This window comes from Lutra lutra, chromosome 4 (assembly GCF_902655055.1).
Source record: "Lutra lutra chromosome 4, mLutLut1.2, whole genome shotgun sequence".
NCBI lineage: Eukaryota > Metazoa > Chordata > Mammalia > Carnivora > Mustelidae > Lutra > Lutra lutra.
Genome location: NC_062281.1, coordinates 30,704,527 through 30,724,014, shown reverse-complemented (window position 1 = coordinate 30,724,014; position 19,488 = coordinate 30,704,527). Strand labels below are relative to the sequence as shown.

The following is a 19,488-nucleotide window of genomic DNA, read 5'->3' as shown; positions in this document are numbered from 1 at the left end:
CTTAGAACACAATCAAATAGGATGCAGGTAAATATTCCTTGATGTATTCTAAAATCCATCAAATTTTTTAAAAATAAAGGTACATTCTGGGGTCACATAGCTTTAATTTACACAAAACTGACCTACAATAGGTCACCTGGAGAGTCAAATTCTAATCTCAGATCATAGTTACAATGGTTCTTTCATAGCTTATGTTTCCCTAACTATAGATTTAAAAGAATAACCAACCACCAGACAAGCATTTAGAAATGAAAAAACTGGTATTACAAAAAAACCAAAGTAAATAACTAATATGTAAAACACAGACATTTTTCATCCCAAATCCAATTCAGGATTTTTAATCTTTACTATTAACAAGATTTTGAACAAATACATATATTTTAGTGCCTATCTAAACAAAAGAAAAAGAGAAGTAAAATTATCCCTTGTTTAAAACTAGCTTGGTTAGCCCCTATCAATATGCCAACTCCCAACTATTCAATGTTTTGTCACACAGATGGGACATAAATTTAAAATAAATTTCACATAATTTCTAAGCACTACCCAATCACTAGATTTTAACTACTCTTAATGTAAAACATTGATTTTTGTGTTCAAATCATGGTAATCAATCATCCAACCAAATGCCCTTTGAATTTCAACAATGCAAAAGCTTAAAACTGAGAATTTTTTTTAAGTTAGGGAACAAAGTAGGATCTTCATATTTAAAAGGAAACAAAAAAACTTCACAAACCTTTAAGTATATATGCCTATCATTTGTAAACATTTTCAGACTAATTATAAAACTACACTACATAAATATAATATACTGTTAAAACTAGAATACGTTATATTTGTTAGGATAAAAGGTTTTTGTAGCAGCAGAGGAAGTTTTTTAATCCCCCAAAGTTTCATGCGTACTACTCTGGCTCAAGTCCATGTCAGTACAGTTGGCTCTTCATACCAACCTGCTTTCAAGGGTGGATATGCTAGAAGAGTTTCAGTATCTGGATTTCCAGCAGTTACCTTAAGTTTCCATGTCTTAGCAAAATGGCACATTCACTCACCAACCAGCAACAATAAATTTACTGTGCTAGAACTCTAACATGACACTAAATCTTCATTCTCAAAATTCACTCCCAGCATTAACAAATGATATGAATAACCAACTCTTTTCATGTAGCTGTAATCATATCAGGCTTCTGATTTTACAATCCTGGTTTAAGCTGTTTACATTTCCAAAGTAATCAACTTTTGCTCTCCTAAATCCTTCATAATATTCAAAGTAAAACTGATGGAATTTTCTGATAAGCCACTACAAGTTTAGCATCACCGATTACCTTCAATGCACTTGCAAACTAACCACAGCTAATCTGTAAATTAAGAATATTCACAAAGTAAGAGAAAATAAGTATGTTTCAAATCAAACTTTGAAATAAACTGAGAATCTTTATTTCCTTTTGAAGGAAGGATGGTAGCTTTAAAAAACGAAGTTAACTACTTTTTAAGTGTAGAAATTAGCAGTATTAATAAAACACCAATCTCTTCCCTTCCCAGCTCCCCCAAAAAGGAATATTTAATTTCCAAAAAAACAACCAAAGATAGAAGCCATAAGTCTTTTCTTTCTGACAGGTATATGGGGCTAAAAGAATAAAGGCACCAGAAAGCAGAGACAGAAGAAACAGACTCTTCCAAGGTTAGAAAACAGTAAGTCCCTGTCTTTAGAGATCATTTCCCAACATCTAGGATTAACTAGATAAATCAGAGACTTAGGTACTTGCGGACTAACCCAAAATGAGGAACAAATTATAATTTCTCAAATAAGAAGCTAGTTAAAACAAGGGCATTTCGATAACTCCAGAAGGCACTGATACAATTACCTACACAGACGGCAGAATGAGAAAAAAAAATTTTCATTTGAAAGCCTGATTTTGGGGCGCCTGGGTGGCTCAGAGGGTTAAAGCCTCTGCCTTCAGCTCACGTCATGGTCCCAGGGTCCTGGGATGGAGCCCTGCATCAGGCTCTCTGCTCAGCAGGAAGCCTGATTCTCCCTCTCTCTCTGTCTGCCGCTCTACCTACTTGTGATCTTTCTGTCAAATAAACAAAATCTTTAAAAAAAAAAAAAAAAAAGCCCGATTTTTTCCTTTGGCTTCATGTAATTTTCCTTTTTCCCATACTAAAGCACTGAATCTAGGAGCTTGTCAAACAGGCAAATGAAAATAACAAACAGGGTTCTTTATGGCTAGAAATTTGCTCTAATAGTACAATTCAAACTCACCTTCCTCTTACATTATTAAATCATTGAGCTTTATTTTCTAATAGCTAAGGGTAGAAGTAAATGGAAAAAAGCTACTATTAAGGCATAATTTTTTTTCAAATATCATTAGAACTTCATAGTTATTTGAAACAAACTCAGGGGATATATATAGCCTAAGATATTTAATTAAAATTAGGAATAATGGGTTTATTAAAAAAATATTTATTAAGCATCCACAATGTGCTGTTCACTGTGCTACAGAGTAATTTAACAAACTGATCACGACAGAATTTTGCTAATGCTAATCATACAATTATACATGAAGTAATAAATTAGCAGCTCTTACTTTCTGTATTTCAAGGACAAGTTAACTCTCCCTCAAATTCTGAGGTCCTGATACAAGCTTTCCCACTTCTATTTGTTCTTTGTTGAGGAAAGTTTTCCTCCTTTCACCAAGGATTCTTGAAAATGTACAGACTCAAATCTATAGACATGTTTTGACAAAACAGGAGAATCCTACAAAATCTGAGAGAAGAAAAACAATTTACTTACCAATACTCTAAAGAAGTAGAGATATTCTGCAGCTCCAGAGTAATTCCCACATTCATATTGGAATTTCGCATACCTGTAGAGTGTATCTAAATATTCCTGCCTAAACTAAAAGAAGAAAAAAAAAAGCATCAGTTATATTTTTAACTCTGAATTTTAAAATTCAAACCATTTACTCCTTTAAATATCCCCGACATCAGTATTTTCAGTATATCCCAAGTGTCACAAAAAAAATAAATAAAACAAAAAGCATGAAGAAACACATGAATCTTAGAACACGAATTATCAACTGACAGATTTATCATTCATAATTCTGGTCTCAAAGAGTTATGAACTGTAACAATATCTAATTTGTTGCAATGAGCATTTGAATTGCAGGGAAAGGTCTGAGGTGTGAGGTTCTCAGTTAGTGACTGAGCTTAAACAACTACCAAGTGCATGAATCCCTGTAACGGTTTGTGATTCTGTACAATAACATGTACAAGTAAATTTCAGTTCTCTGTGAAAACTAGCCCCAAATTACAGCAACTTTTAAAGCTAGCAATGCAAGCAAAGTAAAAGTAATGTAAGAGAAGGGCTATGAACTAGAACACTGTCAAATATACCAAACATTATATTTGGAAACCAGAAAGAATAATTTACGCAGTGATCAGCATACCTCTTGTTACAGGTGTTAAATGAGAGATAAAACTTGAATGCAAGTAAAGAATTAATTATATGCAAATCCTCATACTTTGAGTTAACACAAAGGAAAGGAGAGTGGGAAATGACTACAGAAGGCTATAATAAAATTCCTTTACTGGGGATTTATGAAGACCTTGATAACATCAAGAATTACTATATTCCACAAGGCAGCCAAAATATTACCCAATTCTATTGCTCAAAATATTTCTAATTCAAATTTATTCTATCTTTCTTTGTTAATCCATCAGAAATATAAAACAGTACCTATTCCTTGGTTATTCTAGAAAAAATAAAAAGTTTTGAACAATTCTATGATCTAAAGTTAAATATAAGCACCTCATTTTCCCATCAGCATCAATTTTTAGAAACTGAAGTTTCAAAAACATACCAGGTCTTATATTTAATAAATTAATCTAGAAATAATACTCTTTCAAGCCTCAAACCTATCTAAGCAGCACTATTCTTTAATTAGCCTATTAAAACAGCACAACTGAAGAAAATTTTTAAAATACCACTTACACCATGCTTGTCCGCCAGGTAATCAAACAGCATCCGACCATCTCTTAATTAGAAACAAAAATTATTACATTTTATAAGTCACAGAAAACAAAATAAGCATATTCAAAGTTTATTCTATAACCCACATAAAGCCATTTAAATACCTTAATACTTAAAACTCTAGAAATAAGACTTTCAGAATAAAATAAACAGAACACTACAAAATTAAACAATTATGCTTAACTTACATATCGATGCCACACACCCTACTGTAATTATTATCTGTATCAGTGTCAACCCAATTGAACCTTTCTTAAATTGGCTTTGCATAATAACTAAGATGTTGCCAGGCAGGCTGGTAAAAGACAAAGTGATCAACAAAGACATAAAGGAACAAGTGATAGATGGGCACAGCTTACTGGGCATTTTCAAAAAAGAAAACATTCTTTTAATGCTTATCACAGAGGGAATGCTATGGTATGTTTTTCCAGAGCATAATTTTACCTGAAGATTTAATGGGGAAGGAATATATCATCACCAAAATTACATGAGTATATCATAATACTGAATATGAAATATGCATGAAATTTTAACATAAGATTTCAAAAAAAACTTAACACTTGTGGATCACAGTGAGTAACTTTGTGTTACACTCCTTGTATCTTTCAGATACATAATCACTGTTCCTTGGTTGACTGGGTATTTCCAGGAAAGTATGAGAGGTAAAATGTTACCTGTTCAGTGAAATTTAGAAACAGGAATTGGAAGGAAGAGGTTATTCCTTTGCAAGTTTTTAAAACACAATTCCATCCTTTCATTTATCTCAATGCCACGCATGTTAAACTGCAAGGAATCTTCTCTAATAATTGGTAAATAAATCTATATTCATCTTGATTCATACTGTAATCACATTAGTTTCTAGTATTTAAGTGACTAGACTAAATTTAAAACTTAAATTCTAGGGGCGCCTGGGTGGCTCAGTGGGTTAAAGCCTCTGCCTTCGGCTCAGGTCATGATCCCAGGGTCCTGGGATCGAGCCCCGCATCGGGCTCTCTGCTCAGCAGGGAGCCTGCTTCCCTTCCTCTCTCTCTCTGCCTGCCTCTCTGCCTACTTGTGATCTCTGTCTGTCAAATAAAATAAATAAAATCTTTAAAAAAAAAAAAAAAAACTTAAATTCTAAATGCTCTGTTGTACCCTGTAATCCAGCCGGATTATTTCAACTGTTCCTTTGTGTGTACTTACAAATGACCTGAGGGTTTAAGCCATTATATTCTAAGTGTAATAAGAAGTAAAGCACACATACACATAGCTATATATCATTGCTTTGTAAGATACAGCTATCTGTGTAATAGGTATATATCTACCTGTATAGATAAAACATGGTGTAGTTAGTGATGTAGTAGATTACATTATAATATGGTATAGTAATTGTGCACTATTTGGTGTTTTGCTTAAAATTATCTGGTTAACACTTCCCTAAATCATAAATGAAAACTTGAGCTCATCTCCCTAAAAGTTTGTTTGGGTCATATTGTATGAATTAAAGACACAACATGGCAAAAACTTCAGCAATTTCTCTAGTAAATACACTGGCAGCTAAGATTTACCACAACAATATTCATTCATTCATTCATTCATTCATTCATTTATTTATACAATATTCAATTTTAGAAGATTTTGTTTTAAAGATTCCTAATAACCCAAAGGGCTTCAATTAATGATAAACATTAAGTCAGAATGAGGCAACATGCATTTTTGGGAAACCAAGCAATAGGTTTATTTCTAGTTAAGAGGAAGTTAAGAATAAAATAACCTTATCAGCTCCACACTACCCTCCCTTCCCGGGCTGGGCAATGAGGTTGGAAAGATACTAGAGAATGCAGCCAAGTGATAAAGTGAGCTCAGGTTTCCCTCCTGGTACTGCCCAGGCACAGGTACGTCAACCTCAGTACTACTGACACTTCTGGGCTGGATAATTCTTTGCTGGGGTAGGGTACTGTCTTATGCATTGCAGGATGGTGAGCAGCATCCCTGGCCTCTCCTTACTGGGTGCTAGTAGCACCCCTTCAATTAGGATAAGTAAAAATGTCACCAGACATTGCCAATGTCCCCCAGAAAGAGAGGAAGAAGGCAAAACCACTCCAGCATAATCAGATTTGGATAAATGGTAAAGAAGTTAAAAATAAAATTAGTATTACTATTTATTAAGGAATTCCTGGTCCCTACACCATAAGGATAAGTGAAAACAAACAGATAAAGTATCAATTAAGCCATGAATTTTATGATGGAATATTAGACAAAATTTGAATTTTTAAAATTTTTTTCAGTGTTCCAAAATTCATTGTTTTATGTGCACCACACCCAGTGCTCCATGCAACAGGTGCCCTCCACAATACCCACCACCAGTCTCACCCCACCCCCCAGTGCCCCCCAAAAACCCTCCGTTTGTCTCTCAGAGTTCACAGTCTCTCATGGTTTGTCTCCCACTCTTGATTTCCCCCACAATTTGAATTAACATTTGTCTTAATCCAGAAAAGAGAATTTTCAGAATTCAAATTAAGGGAGGTTACCTGGTTGACTGCATCTGCCTTGTAGTTTCTGGATCCTCAAACATCTTCACAATTGGTTCTGTTTCTGCCTGAAGCTGTTTAAGTTGTGCAACAACTGTGGTTCTTTTTTCTCTCAAAGCTAATTAAAAATGCAAAGGAGTACTCTAATGTTAAACTATACTGCTCACCATGAGGATGTCTCTGGAAAATTTTCAAGTTATTTAAATTATGCATAAATTTATTTACCCCCAATATATTCATATGGCAGCAACACCAACTCAATAAGTCTCCCAGATCCATTTTCTTTTCTTTCTAGTACCTCTTTCTTTCCCTAAAGAGGGAATCTTCTTCTAATTCTTAAAGAAAACTGAGGAATATGCAGATACAGTCTGGGGGAGGGGTGGCTGCTAAGGAACAATTATCTAATTCCACATTTCAGAAGCTTCATGTTTTTATATTTGTTCTCACTGAATGTTCTCAGATGAATATTATCCCAGAGTTTCTGAACAGAGACTGGGAGGGTTTACATATGACTATAGATTTTCAATTAGGCTGAATGGAATTTAAATCCAGTCAGTAATCTCTTTTCACTATAAATCTAATTCTGTAATCTCTCAAACCCAGTTCTAGTTTCTTTTAACTGTATTATAAAAAGTCAGAGAAAACTTGCAGATAACCTACCCTGCAGACGTGTTTTAAACTGTCACTAAGAAATAGCTAACTTTTTCATCACAAACTAAAACTTAAAGAGCTATTGTCATTTACTGTAATTAAAAAAGGTGACAATATTTAGTGTAGTAATTTGTGTTATATATTAAAAGGATTACTACAACAGCGTTTCTTAAACATAAAAGGGTATCTGTGATCAAATTTTGGAAAATGTCAATTTAAACAAAGTAAATTGTATTTCTTTATTGAAAGCATTCTTAGAATTTTTTAAAATATCAGGTTCATAAGAGAAATAATACATTTTTCAAACTTACGGGAAAACTTTTTTTTTTTTAAAGGAACATCTATTACCACAGAAAACAAGAATGTAGAAAACACCATACCAGAGTATTTCTCCAATTTAAGTGCTGGGCCTCAGCCAACAGTTTCTGATTAAGTAGATCTGGGGTATGACCCCCAAATTTGCATTTCTAACAAGCTCCCCAGGTGCACTGATGATCTGGTACTGGGAACAATACTTTTGAGAACCTTGGCTCTACCCAGATGCTTCAAGATGAAAAGAAGTCTCTAAGGCACACAGATACTAACTGAAAAAGTTAGTGGGCCAAAACCAGCAACATTCTCAGATCATTTCTAAGGAGACAATATGATTCATAACCCCAATTCTGATGTTACATACTATGAACTGAACATATTTGAAATTCACGTTTTAAAGAAGTTTCACACCTTTTGTGGTGAGAAAATAATATACTTTAGATGACATGTAACCTTCACGTTAACTTTCATTCACAGAACTTTTAAACCATTCAAATAGTTATTAAAGACTTTTGACTAAAGCTCTTTTATAAATCATAAAACTTTAACACACATCCTCAGTTCATGAGAGAAGCTGACAAAACTTACCATGTGGAATATCATCAGAATAAAGGTTTTTGTACACATCCATAGCAAAGTCTACCATGTTGGTATCACTAAGGAGATCCAATTTCCCTTGTAATAATTCTTTTTCATTATATATCTGCAAGAGAAAATTACGTTCTAATGAGTATGCCGAAGTTCTCCCAAACAAACTGATAAACCACACCAACTCTACAGACAGGCACAGCACATGTAGTTGTTTTCTTGCCACACCAGGTAATTAGTAATCAACTAAATTTTTTTATCTTCTCACCATCTCATATCCACATGATAGTTACTCATCTCTCCTTGGGGTGGCCTTTTGTCTACCCCCATATATATTTTTTCTAAATCATTTGAATCCTTTATGATCCTTCCCTATCCATACCACTAAAACAGAACTAGCACCCATTCTCTAAGTCAACTATGTCATACCAGGTTTTTGCAAGGAAGTCAGGAAACAATTTAACCTATAGGTCAAGGACCAAATAAATACACTAGCAAACTCACATAAATGTGAAGTTTAGGGCAATGAGCAAAATGTAAGGATCCTATATAATAGTATTCAAGGAGATAAAAAAATTTTTTTTTTTAAATACGCTGTCATCAGGATAAAGCTTCAGCAAAAGCTTTGCATACTAAATCCAGTTTTGTCAAGGGAAGAAAAATGTAGGAAGATTCCACATTTCAAGCCTGTAAAAAAGATGAAGGTGATCAAATGGTACAGCCATGAGATCAAAACTGAATCTTCCAAACTCTACAAAGAACTCTAACAAAATAGTAAGAAAAGAGAGAACTGAAAATGGCTATAAAATTTTAATAGCCACTTTACAAGAGTATAACCAAACAGCCAACAAACCAAATATCTCAACTTCGTTCATTGTACAGAAAATGCAAATTAAGCCACATTGAAAACACAAACCAAAAAAATGGCAATACCAGTGTTGGTGTAGATTTAGAGTAAATGAACACTTACTCTTCTGGCAGAAGTACAACTGCTTTGGAAAACTGTTTTCATCTTCTAAAATCAAAAATACTTTTTGACCCAGTAATTCTGCTCCTTGATACCCAAGTGAAATGGGTGCAAATATTCAAAGGACATTTCCAAGAATGTTCATGGCAGTACTATTTTGTTTATCAACATTAGAATGGTTAAACTGTAATATACCCCTCTAACAGATTAACATTCAGCATTCGAATCAAAGAACTACAGCTATCCTACCAACTTGGATGACTCTCACAATGTTGAATAAAAGAAGTCATACAAAGCAGTACAATGCTTAATTTCCTATACGTAAAATCAAAACCAGGCAAAACTATTCTAGATCAGACTAGCGCTTACCTTTGGGAGGTGTGAGTAGTGACTAAGAGGGATCAGGGGAAGGTTTTTAGGATATTGTAATGTTTCATTTATTGATCTGGATGGTGGTCACATAAGTGGGTTCACTCTGAAAAAAGGTGCTTATATTTGGCACTTTTCTGTATGAATGTAATATTGGATAAAAAGTTTACTTAAAAAAAAAAAAAATCGAGGCTTCCTTTCAGTGTACTCTATAGAACCTAATCTCGTGAAAACATCTTTCCCTAGCATGCCAACCTCTTCTTGCCACTCCATTAATAGCTTTTAATTTGTATTGTCTCTTATCTATTGTAGATTCAAAACCCTGCTCCTCAGCCATCAGATCTTACTGGCCTCTTAAATCCGTAGCTGCTTATTATCACCTTCCCTAAATTCTGCCTTATACCCACACTTACTCTGTAAAGGGCAGACAGTAAATATTCTAGACTTTTGAGCTAAGAGGCAAAAATCTAGGAAACTAGGGGCACCTGGGTGGTCAGTTGAGCAAATGGACTCATGGTTTCAGTTCAGGTCATTATCTCAGGGTTCTGGGATAGAGCTCCACATGGGGTTCTACACTCAACAGGGAGTCTGAGATTTTCTCTCTCCCTCTGACTCTGCCCTCCCCCACCACAAGTGCTCTCTTGCAAGCTCTCTCTCTAAAATAAACAAGTCTTCAAAAAAAAAAAAAAAAAAAAACCAAAAAACCAAGATAGTATAAGTACTATAAGAGTTTTCACAATTCCTTTTCTTTTTGAAGCAAAAAATAATGGACTAAACTTTTTTGTAAAAGAGATCTACTCATGGAAGTATGAAATTTGGGGGGGGTGGAATTCACTTAATTGGGGGACAAAGTTGGTGTTCTATAATTGAAACTGTTTGCAAATGTTCATCAGTTAAAAATTATTTTTAGGGGCACCTGGGTAGCTCAGTCAGTTAAGCGTCTGCCTTAGGCTCAGGTCATGATCCCAGGGTCCTGGGATCAAGCTCCACATGGCGCTCTCTGCTTAGCAGGGAGCCTGCTTCTCCCTCTCCCTCTGCCTGCTGCTTTGCCTACTTGTGGCCTCGTTCTCTGTCAAATAAATAAAATCTTTAAAAATTAAAAAAAGAAAATATTCTTTTGACATTTCTTCCTGCTGTCATCCTCTACAAATCCAACATCCATACTGATGATTCCTAAGAAACTCAAGTCTTAAAATTTCCCACAACTTTCCACAACTTCCATTCAGTACCTCATCTCTAAGATTTCAACTTAAATTCATCATCTCTTTCACCATTACCATTAAAATGCTTCATTATACCCTCTGTTCTTTTTAATTTTTATATCCCCCTTTTTGGTTGTCATTTACCACATTAGATCCATTTTTAGCTATTTCAAAGATCTCATTAGTACTATCATTGACTCCATCCATTCTCTCCAACTAAACACAATTCAATGTCAATCTTTATTTCTGGAAAAAAGTCGTCTGTCTTCTATGACTTGGCTAGGGACGACTATAAAATGTTTCAGAAACAGGCAATAATGCTATTTAATCACATCTGTGCTTTTCTCTGCTAATAAGCAATCTCTAAAATGACATGTAAGTCTACCTCCAAACATTTCTATACTACTTAAATAACCTTCCACTGCTCCTATCACTCACAGAGTGATTGTCATCAACTCTTACAAATATATAATTTTTCAATCTCAGTTGGGCCATCCACACTTCCCAATCCTTATACTTTGGTCAGTTTTCTCAGTCCCCATTTCCACTCCTTATCTCACTCTACTCTCACACAGGATGGCCTAGCCTCCTAATGGAAAATATTCAGGAATACTCACTTTGTCCCAGAAGGCTAAGTGCTTTATATGCATTATCTCATGTAACTTTTCTAACCCCATAAGATTTGTGGCAGTATCAACACTTTACACATGAGACAGGCTTTCTTAAAATAAAAAACAGCTCTGAAGTACAGAGATATTAAATACTCATTAAAAGCTTTTACGCCCCTCTATTTTACAGCTAAGGACACAACAGAAAACAAAACAAAGATCCTGCTCTCATGGAGCTTACATTATCCAGCATATTACAAATATATCAAATTGTTACTCTTAGGAATCATGATCCCTGCCTCCATCCTAACCATCTAAAACTCAACTTAAAACCTATCCTCAAAGTCCTTTTTGACCACCGAATAGAATCTCCAATTTTGATAGCACTCTGCCCCTACTTCTCTTTTTTTTTTTTTTGCCTCATATGTAATTATAGACCTTTATCTCCTCTAAAGGATAGATAAGTTTTTCAGCGGTGAGATGTCTAGGTTTTATCCTGGATTTAACACAACTGCATGATAGGCTATACTTAGTAACAGCTAAGTAAATCTGTCTTCCTCTTGGTGTATTCCAGCCATTTTACCAACATTATCTACAAAGAGGCAAGTACTGAGCAGTTATTTTCCACCATTTCTCAGCTGCCCTTCATAGTTTTGGTCTTACCCTATGAAAACCTAATTTACACTCACATATTCCTTCCTGTTATGTATCTGCCTTATAAGACAAAAGTGAAAAGAACACAGTACAAGAATATGAACTTTGGCTGATTTAGAAGCATTTCTACAGGGGCACCTGGGTGGCTCAGTGGGTTAAAGCCTCTGCCTTCAGCTCAGGTCATGATCCCAGGGGTCCTGGAATCGGCCCCATATCAGGCTCTCTGCTCAGCAGGGAGCCTGCTTCCTCCTCTCTCTCTCTGCGCCTGCCTCTCTGCCTACTTGTGATGTCTGTCTGTCAAATAAATAAATAAAATCTTAAGAAAAAAAAAAAGCGCATTTCTACAAGTAGCTGATAAAGGATTTCAAATATGGCGTTTTTCTATTCCTTGATCTTTGGTGAATTATCCTCACACATCCAGAAAAGGAAAAAAGGCAGAATGTACTGTTTTATGCAAGCTCTAAAATACAGGTGTAAGTACATCCTACCTAAGGAGAAATTAAAAACAAACAAACATCAAAAAAAACCCTCTCATGACAAAGCTTTATATTACTTTATTTTTACATTCCTGAAATTTATTGAAAATAAACTTTGCTTGTTCCCTAACATCACAGCTTTAGAATCCTGCTATGTGTTTAGAAAAGGAGCACATAAATTTGAGGATTAAACCTGTCTAATGAACAGTAACTTCCAGGAAGATCTGATGTTATCAAAACAATTTAATGTTTATTTGCAGAGCTTTTCTGTTTTACTGTTGAGCCATAAATCCACTCCCCAAATTTAGAGTTCCCTAAGTAGGCTTATGTTGTAACCTGCTTTCAGATACAGAATTCATTTACTTTTCTGGCCAATAATCGAATCCCTTCAACATAGTAACATTATTATAATTACTAAAACGTACCAACTTCCCAACAAATTCAAGGTGTAACTAAGCCCAGTATTTAAAAACTTTCAGGATTGAGACGTTTTGAAATGAGGTACCAGAACCACAGGCTAATTCTAGGTATCTTGAGTAGCTAAATGAAAGTTAATCTTCATGTTAACTCTAAGTTTGTATACACCGGAAAACCACTTTTAAGTTAAAAAAAAAAAAAAAAAACTGTCCAGCTGTTTTTTTGTTTTTTGTTTTTTTCTTTTTGGCGGGGGTGGTACGGTGGGGGGAGGCGTCCCCATCCGACAAAATATGGCACGCTTCTAGGAAGTGGCTACTTGCCGAAAAACCAGGAACTCTCTGCGAAGAATTCGCAACTTAATGTAAATTAAAATACTAAGCATTTAAGTGTAAGAAAATTATTCCAAAGATCGGCAAACAAAAACAAAGCCAAGCACACCCTTCCCACAGCTCCCGAAAGAGCAAACAAGATCTGTAACATTCCAATTTGCTTTTTGAAGCAAGCGTTACTGCAGGGAAGCGGCGAATGGTTGGTCAACTTGAGAGAGGAACTGACGCGGAAGTCCCTCTGGCACTGTCACCTCCAGTAGTGAAGCAGAGACCTCTTCCTCCCCTAAGTTGCCGGCTGTCCCCTCACTTCTCATCACAACCAAATTCTGCGGTGCTAATTAACTGGGACGGTGCTAAATTACCAGCAGATCCTTACTCCCGAACGCAGGACCAAACTCGCGGCCGCCTCACACGTGTATCAGGCCTACGGCTATCGCCACCGCCTCTAGGCCTCGCCCCGCGCCTCATACGCTCCCACGCCTTCCTCGCGGTCAAAGCCCCCCTCACCTCTTTTACGGAGAGAAACTCGAGCAACGGAAAGACTAGATGCCGATCCAAAAAGTGCGCGATGCGAGTGGTCAAGTCGTACTCCGCCATCTTGCCAAGTAAAAAGGGAGTCTGCCCACTAAAACTTTATTGACAGCGCCAACAAAAGAACAAACAGGTCCGTGTTGCGCAGGCGCAGTGGCTAAACAATCCAAGGATAAGGGGTGGGATTCAGCCCGAAGAGCTCAGAGAACAACGGCGCATGCGTGCGGGTCTTCCCTTGCTTTGGGCTACTCTGGGATTGGGCGGAGCCGCGGGCGCAAGTTCTGTTGGCAAGTTTGCCGGTACCTACTCTCCGTTCGGCTAATAAATTTTGCAAAAATCTGAGAATTGACTGCTAAGGAATAGTCGGTTACATTGGGATGCGGCAGAAGACGAGATAACGAAGCCCTTGCTCTCTGGAAAGTTGCGTAGAAGGAATTCTTGAGTTTTTATTTGGCATATAGTGATTGTTTTTTAATCTTTTGTTAAATTAAGGTGGACGGGTTTCTAGGCGGGAAACAAGTTAAGTAATTATCGATTATGGTAAGAGCCATAATTGGATGGGGGTGGTCGGGCTGGACCTATTAATTAGGGGGGGCGGCTAGAGAAAAAACTCAGAATAACAATTTAACTAAGAGCTGTAGTGACAGAAAGAAGCGGCTAAAACTGGAGCCAGGGTAAAACCAGGGCTGGTGGATGGCTTAGCAAACAAAAAGGTCTCGAGACAGGAAAGGACTTGGTATATTCCAAAAGCTAAATATCCTGTGAGATGAAAGACGTTGGGAAGGGCCAGGTCATGATTAAGGTAAGGAGCGTGGATTTTATTTTAAGTGCTCTGAAGTCCCCTTTGCTAGTCCGTTTTCATCTTTCAGGCTTCTTCATTTTGGACTGCCTCAGGCTCTTGGACCTCTTCTCTATGTAAGTCAATACCCTCGGTGATATCATTCAACCTGGGGGCTTTAAGTGTAGTCTGTACATTGACAACTTCCAAATTATAAGCCAATACAGAATATTAACCGCAGAGGCACATATATCTAGCAGGCTACTCAATATCTCAATATTAACATGTCCAAAACCAAACTCCCCCGTGTAGGTCATCAAAACCTGCTCTTTTTGTACTCTTCTCCATCTCAGTGAATGCTAGTTCCATCTGTCCAGTTGCTCATACCCAAAACCTTGGAGTCATCTTTGACTTTTCTCTTTCTGTTACACTGTGCACTGAATTCACCAACAAACCCTTTGGCTTTAACATCTGAAGCATATCTGGATCCAGTCAGTTCACACACCACCTCCAAAGTCCCTAGTCCAAACCATCATCCTATCTTGCATTGATTTTTGGAGTAGCTTCTTTACTAATTACCTTGCTTCCCCTCTTTTCCACCTGTGATTTATTCTCACAAAGCAGCCAGCATGACTTTTAAAACTTAAATATGCTTGAGACTATCCAGGCCTTGTTATCTCGCACTGACCTCATCTTCATCTCATCTCTTTTTGTTCACTCTGCCCCAGCTCTAAACAACACTATTTTTCTGTCTGTATAGATTTCCCTATTTAGGACTTTCATATGAATGGAATCATATAATATGTGGCCTTGTCTGTCTGACTTTTTTCACTTTGCATAATATTTTCAAAATTCATTCAAGTTGTAGCATTTTTTTTCTTTTCCTGGCCAAATAATATTATATGGCTATACCACATATGGTTTACCCATTCATCCGCTAATGGACATTTGGGTTGTTCTCTCTTTTGGCTACTATGGATAATGCTGCTGTAAACATCTGTGTACAGATTTTTGTGTGGACATACGTTTTCAGTTTTCATGGCTATATATCCAAAGATGGAATTGGTGGGATATATGGCAACTATGTTTAATCACCTGAGGAACTGCCAGACTGTATTATCATTTTACAAGATGTTAACACTGGGGGAAATTGCATAAAGGATATGCAGGATCTTACAAGTGCCTGTGAATCTACTATCTCAGAATTGTTTTGGTTAAAAAAATGATTCCTAGACTTTGGGCATAAGAAACTGGGTTCCCACTGGTGACTCGTAGATGAAGGGAGAATGATAAAGGAATAGGTATGGGTGCTAAAGTCAGGAATTCTGTTTCAGACAGAATAAGATCCCTATTAGATATCCAAGTGGTGATGTGTAGTATACAAATTGAGATACTATTCTTGATCAGTTGATATAGTTGTTACCACTTACCATGCATGTAACCTTGTACAGTAGACCCTCCCCCCTTACCCATAGCAGGTACGTTCCAAGACCCCTACTGGATGCTCGAAACCATGGACAGTACAAAACCTTATATATATTATGCTTTTGCCCATACATACATACTTACATGATAAAATTTAAATTATAAATTAGTTACAAAGTTTCCTGGAAGCCCAGAAAGTAAAGTTGTAATAGAATATAGACAGGAAAAGAGGAAGTTAAAGAAATAGCAGCCAAGGCTTCCAGCAGAAGTGAGCTGGAGCAGAAGAAGAAAGCAAGCAGGTACAGTATGGAAACTTGCCAAAAAAGGAACAGAGGACATTTTCGAGAAGGAGAGAAAAATAAGATGCAATTCAGTTTGATTAACATTTTGAAATTTTACCATATGGAAGGTATTAATGGGAATATATAATCAGTAAAGCTATATAGGAGCTTTCAAACTAATAGGTGGCAATTATTTATTCATTCTGTATAAATCAAATACAATGTTCTAGGCCCTGGGAATATAAAAACAGACTACCCTCTCTAAAGAAGTTTATATTCAAGGGGGAGGAGATAGATACAAACAGATAAATACATACTTTGTCCAGTGATGATGAATACTACGAAGAACAATATGCAAGGCAGAAGTTAGACAATTGTGGAGAAAGACTTCCGCTTTATATAATGTGATTAGGGAAGGCCTCTCTGGTAAAGTAGAATGTGAAAAGAAACCTGGAGAGAGTAGGGAACCTGTGGCTCTCTAGAGGAGAAAAATTCCAGGTAAAGGAATATTAAATATAAAAGTACTGAAGCAAAACTGAATGCATATATATATATAGAGAAACCAGTTAAGAGACTATTGAAATAATTCAAGCACGAGATGATGGTGGCTTAGACAAGAGTGATAACATTGAAAAAGTTGTGCACAGTAACAAAATTCTGAATATATTTTAAATGCAGAGCTATCAGTCAAATAAATAAATAAAATCTTTAAATGCAGAACTATCAAAATTTGCTAATGGATTAGATGAGAAAAAGCAGGGTCAAAGATGACACCAAGGTGTAGAAGAACTGAGAGGCCATTTACTAAAATGAGGAAGGGTGTGATAGATGCATGTTTTAGAGGAGAGAAGTCAAGAGTTTAGTTTTGGACATACTATGTTTTGGATACCTATTAGACATCTAAATACAACTGATTAGGCAGTGGTGTATAGGAATCAGGAATTTAGGAGATAGGTAAAAGCTGGAGACAGAAAACTAGATCTTGTTAACCTATTGGTGAAATTTATAAACTTGTGACTGGACAAGATCAGAGTATGAGAGTGTTTGGAAGGAAGGCTAAATCTTAGGCACTTCAATTTATAAAGGTTGGGACAACTTAAATCAAGTAAAAAAGCTAGAGAAGGATGGGCCAGCAGGTGGTGGAGAGAAGAGGAGAAGCAAGAAAATGGTATCCCAGGCCCCAAAGGAAGAGAGTGGTTCAAGCAGCAAAGAGCAAAGAACTATGTCAATCGATGCTGTTGGTTCAAGAGGACAACTGAGTATTGTCCTTTGGCTTTCAAAAATATGCAAGTTATTGTTGATCTTGATAAAAGCAGTTTCAGTGAGTAGCAGATGAAAGCTTACTTTGTGCAAGCTCAAAAGATGGGAGAAAAAGTGAAACAACATATATAAACATATCCTTTGAGGAATTTTACTAGAAAGGAAGGCAGTGAAATAGAGCTATAGATGCGCAATCTAAGGAGGGTGTTTTAAAAGTTGTATGTATACTGATTGAAATGATATAATAGTTCTGTATATAACCGTAACGGAAGGATAGAGTATTAGCAGAAACTGTAGGGAATATGAAAAGATCATGGATCCCAATCAGGCTGATCCCAGAGACTGATTCTCAATGGGAGTAGAAAGAATGGAGAAATCTTGGTGGGTTGGATATCTTTTGTATTTGGACTGCTGACTTTTTACAACAGCTATGGAAGAGAGCCTTGCAGGTGATTGAGGAACAATTTGAACATTGTATGTAGAGATACAAAAACAGGAAAATGGCAGAAATATTTGAGAAAGACAGCTTGGGAAGGTAGCTGAAGATTGAAGACTAGGGGAGGATATGCCAGAAAATAAGACCAGGGGTCAAATAGTAGAAAGCTTATATGAGGAATCTGAAATTTATCTGAGGTCATGAGGAAGCTTAAAGTATTTTTGAGTATGAAAATGAATAATTCTATGTTTCAGGAAGATAATTCTGACAGTTTGTGGACCATGGATTAGATAGTGAAATACAGCCAGACTGTAGAAGGTCTTCAAAACCAGACTGGGAAACTTGGATTTGATCAGATAGGAAATGGGAGCCACTCATTAAGTTTTTAAATTAAAAAAAAAAAAAGGTTAAAAAAAAATGAAGACAGTGGTGTTTTGTCCTTTAAAATTAAACTAGAAGTGATTTACAAGTTGGATTAAAGTGGTGACAGATTGGAAACTCTGTTGATTTGCCTGGCTTTTCCCCTGGAATTTTCCTTGCTGGTTTATGAAAATATCTTGTTTCTTTTTATAAGAGATTTAGCCCCAAATATGGAAAATCTGACTTTCTTGCTTTAGTCTCTTCCTAGTGTTTTAGATAAAAAGAGATATTACAGAAGAACAGGCAAGGCCTTACCTGGTACTCAGTGGTATTTGATTCTCATTCATTTATTAGATATTGATTAAATACTTTCCATTGGCTTTCACCAAGTCAGGCTCTAGGGAAACAAAAAAAAGAAACCAATCTCAGCCTACATGGAGCTTATAGTTAATGGGTGGTAGCAGGTATGCAAAATGTAAAATAATCTTGGCATAGTGTGAGAGAGTCCAAGCACAAAGGACTCTTGGGGGTCCAAGGGAGGGAATGATTTGCTGCCAGAGGAAGTTGGAGCTTCGTGGGGAAGTTAGTGTTTGACTACCTCTACCTGAATAGATGTAGCTAAGAAAAGAGGAAAGAATGTTTCAGAAAGAGAGATAAGCTGGAACACAGGCTTGGCCTTGAAAAAAAGCTTAGCGTGATCAAAGATCACATTGGGAAGGTCTTTATGCCTAGAGGGTGCCATGTGTGATGTTGAATGGCAGAACATGAGTCTGCATTGAGAGATCTTGGCAAAAACGTCAAGGGCACTGAGGATTTTGCTATTAAGTTCGAATTCTAGCTTGCAGACCAGTCTTCCTGATAACTCTTTTAAAATCTCCCTTCAACACATCCTCTTCCTCTGGCTTTCTAGTTCAGTCCCTGATCCTCTCACATATAGATTACTGGAAAGTCTTTCAGAGGTTCTCATTGCCCCCGATCCTGCACTTATCTAACCTGTCCTCCCTCTACTGTCTGGATGACTTAAATATACATCTAACTTTGCTATGAACTGAATTGTGCCCCCCAACTATCAAAATTCATATGTTGAAGTCCTAACCCATTGCGGCTTAGAATGTAACTGTATTTGGAGATAGGGTCTTTAAAGCGGGTCATTAGGGCACCTGGATGGCTCAGTTGGTTAAGCATCTGCCTTTAGTTCAGGTCATGATCCCAGGGTCCTGGAGTCCAGTGCTGTGGCTGGCTCCCTGCTCAGCACACACACACACACTCTCTCTCTCCTTAATAAATAAATTAATTAATTTAAAAAT

The 19,488-nt window shown here is 36.6% G+C and overlaps 1 protein-coding gene and 2 long non-coding RNA genes across 3 annotated transcripts in view; 1 reads left to right on the top strand and 2 right to left on the bottom strand.

The window, feature by feature from the left end:
* The window catches only part of EIF3E (eukaryotic translation initiation factor 3 subunit E), a 44,022-nt gene extending 30,247 nt beyond the window's left edge, over positions 1-13,775 (bottom strand). Inside the window, exons 1-5 of the mRNA XM_047725560.1 lie at positions 13,618-13,775; positions 8,089-8,203; positions 6,538-6,655; positions 3,989-4,031; positions 2,789-2,893 (exon numbers count right to left, since the gene is read on the bottom strand). Coding sequence (XP_047581516.1) covers positions 2,789-2,893; positions 3,989-4,031; positions 6,538-6,655; positions 8,089-8,203; positions 13,618-13,707 — 471 coding nt within the window. The 5' untranslated portion in view covers positions 13,708-13,775. The remainder of the gene's footprint in view (positions 1-2,788; positions 2,894-3,988; positions 4,032-6,537; positions 6,656-8,088; positions 8,204-13,617) is intronic.
* LOC125097683 (uncharacterized) lies at positions 4,456-5,576 on the bottom strand. Its single transcript, XR_007126585.1, has 2 exons — positions 5,137-5,576; positions 4,456-4,917 (listed from the first exon to the last, which is right to left on the bottom strand). It is a non-coding gene; the product is annotated as an uncharacterized LOC125097683 (long non-coding RNA).
* A 146-nt stretch (positions 13,776-13,921) lies between the features above and the next one.
* LOC125097682 (uncharacterized) lies at positions 13,922-18,244 on the top strand. The gene is made up of 2 exons (XR_007126584.1): positions 13,922-14,181; positions 14,511-18,244. It is a non-coding gene; the product is annotated as an uncharacterized LOC125097682 (long non-coding RNA).
* Positions 18,245-19,488: the final 1,244 nt, after the last annotated feature.